Source organism: Hemitrygon akajei, chromosome 2, assembly GCF_048418815.1.
Source record: "Hemitrygon akajei chromosome 2, sHemAka1.3, whole genome shotgun sequence".
Classification (NCBI taxonomy): Eukaryota; Metazoa; Chordata; class Chondrichthyes; order Myliobatiformes; family Dasyatidae; genus Hemitrygon; species Hemitrygon akajei.
The window spans coordinates 207552750-207564572 of record NC_133125.1 but is presented as its reverse complement, the minus strand read 5'-3'; the positions used below and the strand labels follow the sequence as shown (position 1 = coordinate 207564572).

The 11823-nt window shown below is 46.1% G+C and overlaps 1 protein-coding gene across 1 annotated transcript; it reads right to left on the bottom strand.

Annotated features, from left to right (window-relative positions):
• Positions 1 to 8172: 8172 nt before the first annotated feature.
• LOC140722160 (nuclear factor 7, brain-like) lies at positions 8173 to 10924 on the bottom strand. The gene is made up of 4 exons (XM_073036956.1): positions 10514 to 10924; positions 10340 to 10435; positions 9227 to 9460; positions 8173 to 8199 (listed from the first exon to the last, which is right to left on the bottom strand). The coding sequence occupies exons 1-4, from the start codon at positions 10922 to 10924 to the stop codon at positions 8173 to 8175; spliced, it is 768 nt and encodes a 255-aa protein (XP_072893057.1).
• Positions 10925 to 11823: the final 899 nt, after the last annotated feature.

The window sequence follows — 11823 nt, the reverse complement described above, 5'->3', positions numbered from 1 at the left end:
TTTAATCCGAGCCTGACCATGCGACAAGTTACAATGACCCCCACCACCCAGCAACCCCTGATTTAATCCAAGCCTGACCATGGGACACGTTACAATGACCCCCAACACCCAGCAACCCCTGATTTAATCCCAGCCTGACCATGGGACAAGTTACAATGACCCCCAACACCCAGCAACCCCTGATTTAATCCCAGCCTGACCATGGGACAAGTTACAATGACCTCCAGCACCCAGCAACCCCTGATTTAATCGGAGCCTGACCATGGGACAAGTTACAATGACCCCCAACACCCAGCAACCCCTGATTTAATCGGAGCCTGACCATGGGACAAGTTACAATGACCCCCACCACCCAGCAACCCCTGATTTAATCCGAGCCTGACCATGGGACAAGTTACAATGACCCCCACCACCCAGCAACCCCTGATTTAATCCGAGCCTGACCATGGGACAAGTTACAATGACCCCCAACACCCAGCAACCCCTGATTTAATCCCAGCCTGACCATGGGACAAGTTACAATGACCCCCACCACCCAGCAACCCCTGATTTAATCCCAGCCTGACCATGGGACAAGTTACAATGACCCCCACCACCCAGCAACCCCTGATTTAATCCGAGCCTGACCATGGGACAAATTACAATGACCCCCACCACCCAGCAACCCCTGATTTAATCCCAGACTGACCATGGGACAAGTTACAATGACCCCCACCACCCAGCAACCCCTGATTTAATCGGAGCCTGACCATGGGACAAGTTACAATGACCCCCAACACCCAGCAACCCCTGATTTAATCCCAGCCTGACCATGGGACAAGTTACAATGACCCCCACCACCCAGCAACCCCTAAGTTAATCCGAGCCTGACCATGGGACAAGTTACAATGACCAATTAACCTGCCAACCAGTACAGGTTTGGACTGTGCAACTAGAGCACCTGGAAGAAACCCACGTGGTCATGGGAGAATGTACAAACTCCTGACAGGCAGTAACGGGACATGAACCCGGGTTGCTGACAACATAAGGACGTACCTGAATGAGAGAGAGGCTGAGATTCTGTCAGAGTCTGCTTTAACCCACAAGGTAAAGTTTTTCCCGAGCAAGAGCTACCAAAGGAGTAGCAGGGATAACAAAGATAACCCACCGGCTAAACCAGAGAGTAAACCGGGGACTAGTGATAAAAGTCAGGAGGAAGGGAAGCAGTCAAAAGAAAAATTTCCCAGTTTCAAGTGTTACTTTTGTGGGAAGCCTGGTCATGCGGCATCCAATTGTTTTGCTATGAAAAGGGAAAAAGGGACAGAGAGAGAGAGAACCCCAAATGCCTGCGTTCAGACGGTTAAAACACCGCTGAAGAAGGAGGGGTCTGACCGAGTTCAAGAGGGACTTGAGAGATTTATTTCAAATGAGTTTGTGTCTGTGAAGGAGGGATCAACTCCGGTTCCAGTGAGAATCTGGAGCGATACTGGAGCTTTTCAGTCACTGATATTAAAGAGTGTTTTGGAGTTCGGTGCTGAGATGGAGATTTGAGAGTCGGGGGCAAAAGTTTAGGGGTAACACGAGGGGGAATTTCTTTACTCAGAGAGTGGTAGCTGTGTGGAATGAGCTTCCAGTAGAAGTGGTAGAGGCAGGTTCGGTATTGTCATTTCAACTAAAATTGGATAGGTATATGGACAGGAAAGGAATGGAGGGTTATGGGCTGAGTGTGGGTCAGTGGGACGAGGTGAGAGTAAGTGTTCAGCACGGACTAGAAGGGCCGAAAAGGCCTGTTTCCGTGCTGTAATTGTTATATGGTCATATGGTGGTGAATAGTGGACACTATGATGGCCATAGTGGGGTGTGTCAGGAATGGACAGGAGGAGGAGTATAGGAAACTGATACAGGACTTTGTGATATGGTGCAACTCAAACTACCTGCGTCTCAATATCACCAAGACCAAGGAGATGGTGGTGGACTTTAGGAGATCTAGGCCCCATATGGTGCCAGTGATCATTAATGGAGAACGTGTGGAGCAGGTTAAGACCTACAAGTATCTGGGAGTACAGTTAGACGAGAAGCTTGACTGGACTGCCAACACAGATGCCTTGTGCAGGAAGGCACAGAGTCGAATGTACTTCCTAAGAAGGTTGGCGTCATTCAATGTCTGTAGTGAGATGCTGAAGATGTTCTATAGGTCAGTTGTGGAGAGCGCCCTCTTCTTTGTGGTGGCGTGTTGGGGAGGAAGCATTAAGAAGAGGGACGCCTCACGTCTTAATAAGCTGGTAAGGAAGGCGGGCTCTGTCGTGGGCAAAGTACTGGAGAGTTTAACATCGGTAGCTGAGCGAAGGGCGCTGAGTAGGCTACGGTCAATTATGGATAACTCTGAACATCCTCTACATAGCACCATCCAGAGACAGAGAAGCAGTTTCAGTGACAGGTTACTATCGATGCAATGCTCCTCAGACAGGATGAAGAGGTCAATACTCCCCAATGCCATTAGGCTTTACAATTCTACCGCCAGGACTTAAGAACTTTTTAAAAGCTATTAATGCTTTTTGAGACGGTGATTTAGATGCATATCATATTTTTTTTACTGAGTTAAGTATTGTATGTAATTAGTTTTGCTACAACAAGTGTATGGGACATTGGTAAAAAAGTTGAATTTCCCCATGGGGATGAATAAAGTATCTATCTATCTATCTATCTATCTATCTATCTATCTATCTATCTATCTATCTATCTATCTATCTATCTATCTATCTATCTATCTATCTATCTATTATCAAAGGTATTGGAAAGGGGACTGAAACCGTGCCTTTGCATAAGATAATTCTGAAATGCGACTTGGTATCTGGACCAGTCACAATAGGGGTGCGGTCTGAACTACCGATAGACAATGTTGATCTCTTACTCGGAAATGACCTTGCAGGTGGGCATGTTTACCCAGCAGTTCAGCTAGCCAGTGAGCCTGCTGCTGCTGAGGGCCCGCCCATAGATGCTGATGTGTATCCCCCATGCGTAGTAACTAGAAGCATGTCGGAAAAGGCTGCTGATGCTAATATTGATTTATCTAGACTTTCCTACTGTCCCTAAACCAACAGGACTTAGAGGGTAGTAAGGCTGAGGAGAGTGAGGATGAGAAAGATGTCTTTATTGAGGAAGGAATTTATAGAAGAACAAATTAAAGATCCTGAAATTGTGGCTTTAAAAGAGAGAGCTCTCTCTGAGGATGAAATTCAGAAAGAGTCAGTGGGATATTACCTTAAAGATGGGGTGTTGATGAGGAAGTGGAGATCAGCCACTGTGCCTGCAAGTGAGGATTGGGCTATTGTGCATCAGGTAGTGCTTCCAAAAGTTTACAGGGCTTAAGTTTTAAACCTGGCCCATAAGATGCCTTTAGTGGACATTTCGGAGTAAAGAAAACAGTGCACAGGATGATGAGGGAATTTTAATGGCCTAACGTGAGGAAAGATATTGTAAATTACTGTAGAAGGTGTCATATGTGCCAGGTGGTGGGAAAACCTAATCAGGCCATCCCTAAGGCACCACTTCGGCCGATACCTGCGTTTGGTGAACCATTTTCCAGGGTCATAGTGGATTGTGTAGGTCCATTGCCAAAAACTGCCGCTGGTCATCAGTACTTGTGAACAATTACGTGTGCTGCTTCTAGGCTCCCTGAAGCCCTGCCTCCCAATGTCTAACCATGTCAGCAACTTCCCTATAATACCACGGGCTCTTAACTTGGGAAGCAGCCTCATGTGTGGCACCTTATCAAAGGCCTTCTGAATGTCCAAATATACAACATCCACTACATCCCCTTTATCTATCCTACTTGTAATCTGCTCAAAGAATTCCAACAGGTTTGTCAGGCAGGATTTTCCCTGAAGGAAACCATGCTGACTTTATACCATCTTGTCCTGTGTCACCATGTGCTCCATCACCTCATCCTTAACAATTGACTCAAAATTCTTCTCAACCACTGAGGTCAGGCTAACTGGTCTATAATTTCCTTTCTCCTTTCTTAAAGAATTTTCCACTCCTCTGACACCATGCCAGACTCCAATCATTTTTGAAAGGTCATTTCTAATGCCACCATAATCTCTAATACTACATCTTTCAGAACCCTAGGGTGCAGTTCCTGTGGTCCAGGTGACTTATGTAGCTTTAGGTCTTTCAGCTTTTTGAGCACCTTCTCTCTTGTAATAGTAACTGCACCCACTTCTCTTCCTTCACACACTACATCAGGCATACTGTTAGTGTCTTCCACAGTGAAGACTGATGCAAAATAGTCATTTAGTTCATCCGCCATCTCCTTGTCCCCTGTTATTATTTTTCCTGCCTCATTTTCTGGCGGTCCCATATCCACTCTCATCTCTCTTTTATTTTTAACATACGTGAAAAAACTTTTACCATCCACTTTGATATTATTTGCTCGCTTGCTTTCACATTTCATCTTTTCCTTTCCAATGATTGTTTTAGTTGCTCTGTTTAGGTTTTTAAAAACTTCCCAATCCACTATCATCCCACTAATTTTTGCTTTGCTGTATGTCCTTTCTTTTGCTTTTACAATAGTTTTGACATCCCTTGTCAGTCATGGTTGTACTATTTTACAATTTGAGTATTTCTTCATTTTTGGAAGAAATGAAAACATACTCACGTCCTGCAGCTTCCTCATTTCCCCAGAAACACACACCATTGCTGCTCTGCTGACATCCCTGTCAGCAGCTCTTTCCAATCTACTTTGGCCAACTCCTGTCTCATACCACTGTCATTTCCCTTACTCCACTGAAATACTGCTACATCAGCCTTTCCTTTAGTGGTCACCAACCTTTTTAAGCCCAAGATCCCCTACCTCAGCCATAGTCAAAGGCAACATCGACCCCCAGATTGATTAGTTAAACACATGCGCACTGGGGCAGGAAAGACCGGAAGTAAAACCCCGCAACCCGGAAGTAGAAATAATGTATAAACACCAGGGGTAGACATCCTTTTTTGCACCGCGGACCGGTTTAATATTGACAATATTCTTGCTGACCGGCCGATGGCGGGGGGGGGGGTGGGGGGTGGGGATTAAACATGACCGGAATACAGCGATACTCATTACAGGTTCCTTATGTCCAGTCTATTGCACAATTTAGTTTTTGCGGCTCTCGGCACTTAGCTTTTGTCCCACTTGCTCACGTTTTCTCCACTCAAAAAACTCAGCGGGTTTGTCTTTAAGTGCGGGGTGCTTGGACTCAAGGTACCGAAGCAGTTTTGAGGATTTCATTGCCTCATTAGACAGCCTCCAGGCCCAAACTGCAGCCTCCGCCCGCCCGCCCGCCGCCAGACACCCTGGCCGGGTGCGGATGGTCGTGGGTGGGGTGAGAGGACAAGGTCAGGGCCGGAGGTCCCCGTGCCGGTTTCAGTCCGGAGAATGCGACAGAGCGGGGAGTGTGAGAGGGCGCCTGCCCGCCCCCCCTTGTAGGATCTATCGGCCGACAAAAGTTTGTATTAGTAGATCGCAGCGTGGTAGCTGCTCTGTTACTTACGGAACCCTGAGCCCGAATTAGATCGTCTGCGAATATTTTAGCACCGGGTTCCCCACGAACATTCGGTGTAGTGAACAGGTTTCGAGGCGGCGCCCACTTCTCCGCGCTCCAGGCCAGTACCAACGGCACTTCTCGCCGGCCGCGTGAGGTGAACCAGTGATTCCTGGCGCGACGGTATCACTGCGTTTAGGCGACTGATGACTTCGCGTGGGTTCAAGTTCAACAGTGGGCAAGATAGGGAGTGAGGAAAGGTGCAGCTGACTCGTATCGTTTCCTCGCGGCCCGGTGGTTGGGGACCACTGAATTACACTGTGTAAACACAAAGTACACTGCAGATACTGTGGTCACATCAACACGTACAAACAAGCTGGATGAACTCAGCAGTCAGCAGGTTGACTGCTCATTTCAACGGACGCTGCCCGACCTGCTGAGTTCATCCAGTGTGTTTGTACGTGTTGAATTACACTGTGTAATGCGGGGGAGCTACACACACGTGCACTGGGCAGAAAGAACGGAACAAAACCCCGCAACCCGGAATCAATCTTTCAACAGTATGTGTGTATTTATTTTTGAATTTTTTTCGGGATCTACTGGGAAAGTCTCAAAGATCGACCAGTCGATTGTGATTAACGGGTTGGCGACTGCTACTTTACTTTCTCCCTATCAAATTTCAAGTTAAACTCAATCATACTGTGATCACTGGTTCCTCAGTGTTTTTTACCTTCAGCTCCCTAATCGCCTGTGGTTCATTACGTAACAGCCAATCCAGTATAGCTGATCCCCTAGTAGGCTCAATGACAAACTGCTTTAAATGCCATCTCTTAGGGATTCAACAAACTCACTCTTGAGATCCATTATCAACCTGATTTTCCCAATCAACCTGCAAGTTAAAATCTCCCATGACTACCAGAACATTGCCCTTTTGACACAGCTTTTCTATTTCCTGTTGTAATCTGTGGTCCACCGCCCAGCTCTGTTGGAGGCCTGTGTATAACTGCCATCAAGGTCTTTTTACCCTTGCTGTTTCTGAACTCAACCCACAAGGATTCAATATCTTCCGATCCTATGTCACATCCTTCTACTGATTTGATGCCATTATTTACCAGTAGAGCCACACCACCCCCTCTGCCTATCTTCCTATCACTCCGATATAATGTGTAACCCTGGACATTCAGCTCCCAACTACAACCATCCTTCAGCCACAATTCAGTGACGGCCACAACATCATACCTGGCCATTTGTAATCGTGCAACAAGATCATCCACTTTATTTCTTACACTACGTGCATTTAGATACAACACATTGAGTACCGTCCTTTCTGATTCTGCATCCCTAAAGGTTTGATACTCAGCCTGTTGGCTGCAACTGAGTCCCATCACCTGCCTGCCCTTCCTGACAGTCTGACTGCAGGCTATCATTACCATTTTTACCATCCGTTCTATCCTGAGTCCCTTCACTCCAGTTCCCACCCCCCTACAAAATTAGTTTAAACCCTCCCCAATAGCTCTAACAAACCTGCCCGCAAGAATATTGGTCCCACTTGGGTTCAGGTGCAACCCATCACTTCTGATCAGGTCATACCTCCCCCAGGGGGATCCCAATGATCCAAGAACCTGAAGCCTGCCCACCCCCCACCACACCAGCTTCTCAGCCACACATTTACCTGCCAGATCATCGTGTTTCTACCCTCACTGGCACCTGGCACAGGCAGCAATCCAGAAATTAGTACCCAGGAGGTCCTAATCTCTGGATTAGAGAGAGACAGGAGTGGATATTGGACTGCTGGAAAACAATGCTGGAGAGGTAGTAATGGGGGACAACGAAAGGGTGAATGAACTGAAGACGTATTTTGCATCAGTCTTCACTGTGGAAGACACTAGCAGTATGATGGAAGTTCCAAGTGTCAGGCGACGTGCCGGGCGTGAAGTTAGCATTACTAGAGAACAGGTTCTTGGGAAACGGAAAGATCTTTAGGTAGCTGTCACCTGGACTAGATAGTGTACATGCCAGAGTTCAGAAAGAGGTGGCTGAAGAGATCATGGAGGCATTTGTAACGATCCTTCAAGAATCACTAGATTCTTCAATGGTTCTGGAAGACTGGAAATTTGCAAATGTCACTCCACTGTTCAAGAAGAGAGAGACAATAAAGGAAACTCTAGGCCAGTTAGTCTGACCTCAGTGGCTGGGAAGATGGTGAAGTTGATTATTAAGGAGGAGTTGTCAGGGAACTTGGAGGCACGTGAAAAAATAGGCCATGGTTTCCTCAAGGGAAAATCTTGCCTGACAAATCAGTTGGAATTCTTTGAAGAAATAACAAGCCAGATAAACAAAGGAGCAACAGTTGATGTCGTGTACTTGGATTTTCAGAAGGTCATTGACAAGCCATATTTGGCATCTAATTATGACTTAGTAGTATCTCATAAACAAGGACAAATGAATCTTATGTTTTACCGTGTTTAATGCCGCCAATCACTTCTTCCGATGCTATGTCGAGCAAATAGGGGTGATGGAATTTTTCAACCAATAGGGCTCCATCTGTCACTGACAATGTGTGGGTATCATCACTGCTCCTGTAAATATTATACAGATGGTTATAAACTGAGCATCAGTGATAATTGAACTGTTTTACAAATCCATACAGAGTTTCAGTAAAGACCATGTCCTACCTCCTCTTCCGACGAGCTTCCTCCTGAAATAAATCAAACACAGATCTCAATTGACTGAGACTTACTGTCAGCATCCGAACAGCAGGAATCTGAGACAAGTTATTAAAAACTGCTGAAAATTCCCACTGAACTCATTTCCACTAACATGAACAGAGAAAGAGGGACATTGAACCATGGGAGAAAGTACAAGGAATATTTATGAGAATTATACGATAACTGAGAGAAGGAACTTACAGGAGAGACTGGACAGGTTTTAAAATTCTGAATGTATTTGATCGAAAATATTTCTGCTTGTGTGGAGACAATAAGTCAAAGATAAAACATCAGTTGGTCGTTAATAAATCCCACAAGAAATGTAGTGAAGAGAATGTGGAACTCACTGCTACAGGAGTGGTTGAAGTGGAACAGCAGAGATTGATTGTAATGGGGAAGCTGGATAAACACATGAGGGACCATGGAGTTGGGGACACTGTTGCTGGGTGTGGTGAGTAGGTGGGAGGAGGCTTGTGCACCAGGGAAACTGATAGGAGAGAATGGACTGAAAGTCCTGTCTCTGATGAAAATGGGATATAATCTGATGAAGAATATTTCTGAAAAACAAAAGACAGTGCAAAATTCTTCACAACAATGAACCTAATACAAACCAGATATAGATGGTAAATCCAATGTGTAGGTCACATTCTGGAATTCAACCTCAGTTCCCACCGATCAACAGAGAGACCCTCACACCCACTGCACCAGTCACACTCACAGTCTGTGACTGCAATGGGATGTTACTCTGAGTCTCAGGGGATATTATACGTGGGAATCACAGAAGTGATCACTGGCTCAGCGCTACGATCAGAGTAAACATTCCCGAGAAGGATGCAGACTGTCCAGCGATGTACAGATGTTGTGTGAGGCCGGTTTGGAGACAACAACCCTGAACAGTCAAAACATCCGTCTGGTTTCAATCAGTTTACAACTCCAGTATCTGTAAATCCCACACTGAGTTAAAATACATCATTTAGTGCCTATGTACTTTTACAGAACCAAACTGAAATCTCTCACCATGAGGAATATGATATTGTCTTGTTGATCCATCTGTTCCTGTAACTTTGATATTTCCTTGTAGATGGAATTTAAATTCTCTTGAATCTCCTGAAGATTTTTCTCCATTGGATTTAGAATCCTCTCCTCTTCTTCCCTGAGATCTCGGAGTGCGCGCTGCTTTTTCTCGGTGATAATCCGTCGCAGTTCAGCAAACTGGGATGTGATGTGGGACTGAACATTTTGTGACTGTTCCTGTCGAATGAAAGGAGAGGCTGGTTTATTATTTGGCCCTGATGTATTTCCTTATGATATGGAAGGGTCTGTCCAGCCCATTATCATCCAAGAGGAACACAACCTTGCCGTTGGGTTTGGAGGCTTGTGTGCCTCAATGACCCAAAGAACTCTGTTGGCTGGAATGTGGGCTTTATGCTTTGACCCTTGGTAGGGTCACCCTTGTCAAACAGGTCAAAGGGTAGAGGCCAGAGTAAGAGTGGTCCACTGGTCCTCCAGGTTCATGGGTTCAGCTCAGGGCTAACAATACTGACTGGTGAAACAAAACTGTTCCGGAAACAATGAAGAGTCTTTCTACATCTGAGTGCCATGTTATTCCTGAGTCTCCACTCAGGACCTGCATGACTGACCGTAGTGAAAACCGAGAAGCAGCTACTGACATGTTGAATGAAGACATGAACACTGCCGGAGATGGAGGACCTTCATTGCTGCCCCAAACTCCAGTGGCATAACAGGCAGCAAGTGAGTGGTTCCCAGATATTCAATCACATTTCCCTGAAACCCAGTCTTCCTCACTGACCCATTAACTCCCACCTGATTCACATACAACCCCCCTTCACGGGGTTAATTACAGTTGCCAATTTACTGTTCAATCCTGAACAGTCAAAACATCCGTCTGGTTTAAATCAGTTTACAACTACAGTATCTGTAAATACCACATTGAGTTGATTGTCGGCTAAAAGAAAGTACTGGTTACAGAGAGAACGTGCAAACTCCACGCAGACAGCACCAGAGGTTAGGATCGAGCCCAGGGCACTGGAGCTGCGATACTCTGCTATTCTGCATTAAAGGGAACAAAACTACACAACAAGATTGTAAATTCTGCTCAGGAAGCCTCACCCGAACTCCAGAAATCTTCTCTTTCTGTTGCTGCTCCATTTCCTGAAAGTCTGATTTCTTTTTTACGAGAGAGTCCAAGGAAGATTTAACCCGATCCTGGGAATTAAAGAGTTAATGGATTAGACAAAACAAAAAGACAACATAAACAGACGATCGAAAGCGGGTTAGTTTTACCTGGTAAATTTTAACGGCTTCGTAAACCGGCATGAAGTTGTGAGACTTGTGTTCCAGTGCATCTCTACAGATCTGGCAGATAAGTTTCCTGTCCGTCTCACAAAACAGCTTCAGTTCTTCCTCATGTTTCTCGCAGTGAAGTTTACTTTCCGTCTCTTTAGGATTCAGGTTTAGTTTCCGAGCTTTCTCAGACAGATTTGCTAAAACCCGACTGGCCCTGAGGGTGCGGTCCGCAATCTCCTCTCTACATTCCGGGCAGGAGTTTCTCTCCTGCCTTTCCCAACACAGTGTGATACAGGAGCGGCAGAAGTTGTGACTACACTCCAGTGACACCGGATCGGTGAAGAAATCCAGGCAGATGGGACAAATTACCTCCTCGATTAAACTCTCGACCTGTCCTTTCGAAGCCATGTTAACTCCCGGTACTTCCGGGTTCAGGATCCCTTGACTTTCGGGAGCTGCTGAACCCTGCGGTACCGAGAATGTCCACTAGGGGCGCTGCAGTCTCGGGAATGAACAACGTTGCTCCAAGTGTTCTCTGGGCAGGAATCGCGGCAATTTCCACGTCAGGGTGGGATCAGAAACACATTAAAGAGGTCTGAATATAAATGAACCCGGAGTGCGGAGCCTGGATCAGTGTAAAGTAGAACTGAAAGGGAATTCCTGCTCCAGCCCCACTGAACTTGTCCTCATACGTTGACTCCATTCTAAACCCTTCAGGTCAATCCCTCCCAACCCACATCCGCGACACTTCTCATGCCCTCAATCTCCTCAGCAATTTTCAATTCCCAGGCACTGACCGCCTCATCTTCACCATGAATGTCCAGTTATAACTTCTATCCCCCATCAAGAAGGCCTTACAGCTCTCTGTTTCTTTCTCAATAAAAGAACAAACCAGTTCCCCTCCAGCTGGAAGGGCTGGTGCTCACCCTCACCAATTTTCCTTCCGTTCCTCCCACCTTCTCCAGACTCGAGGGCTATCCACGGGTATCTGCATGAGCCCCAGTAATGCCTGTCGAAGAACAGCCCATGTTCCAGGCCTTCCCCAGTAACGCTCCCCAAATCATCCTCAGAAACATTAATGACTGCATTGGTGCTGCTTCATGCACCCATGCTGAGTTTATCAATTTCATCAACTTTGCCACTAACTTCCACCCTGCACTTGAACTCACTTGGTCCATTTCAAACACGTCCCTCCCCTTTGCCCATATTTTTGGAAACAAATTGTCAACTGACATACTCTATAAACCTACTGATTCCCACAGGTATCTTGACTATACCTCTTCCCACCCAGTCTCCTGTAACTTTTC

Bases quoted from the DNA above. Each gene is read 5' to 3' on its own strand.
- LOC140722160 (XM_073036956.1), bottom strand. From the start codon at position 10,924: ATGGCTTCGAAAGGACAGGTCGAGAGTTTAATCGAGGAGGTAATTTGT. The intron at 10,436-10,513 runs GTAAAACTAACC...TTTAATTCCCAG, and splicing joins AAGCCGTTAAAATTTACCAG to GATCGGGTTAAATCTTCCTT. The intron at 9,461-10,339 runs GTGAGGCTTCCT...TTCATTCGACAG, and splicing joins AGAAGATTTCTGGAGTTCGG to GAACAGTCACAAAATGTTCA.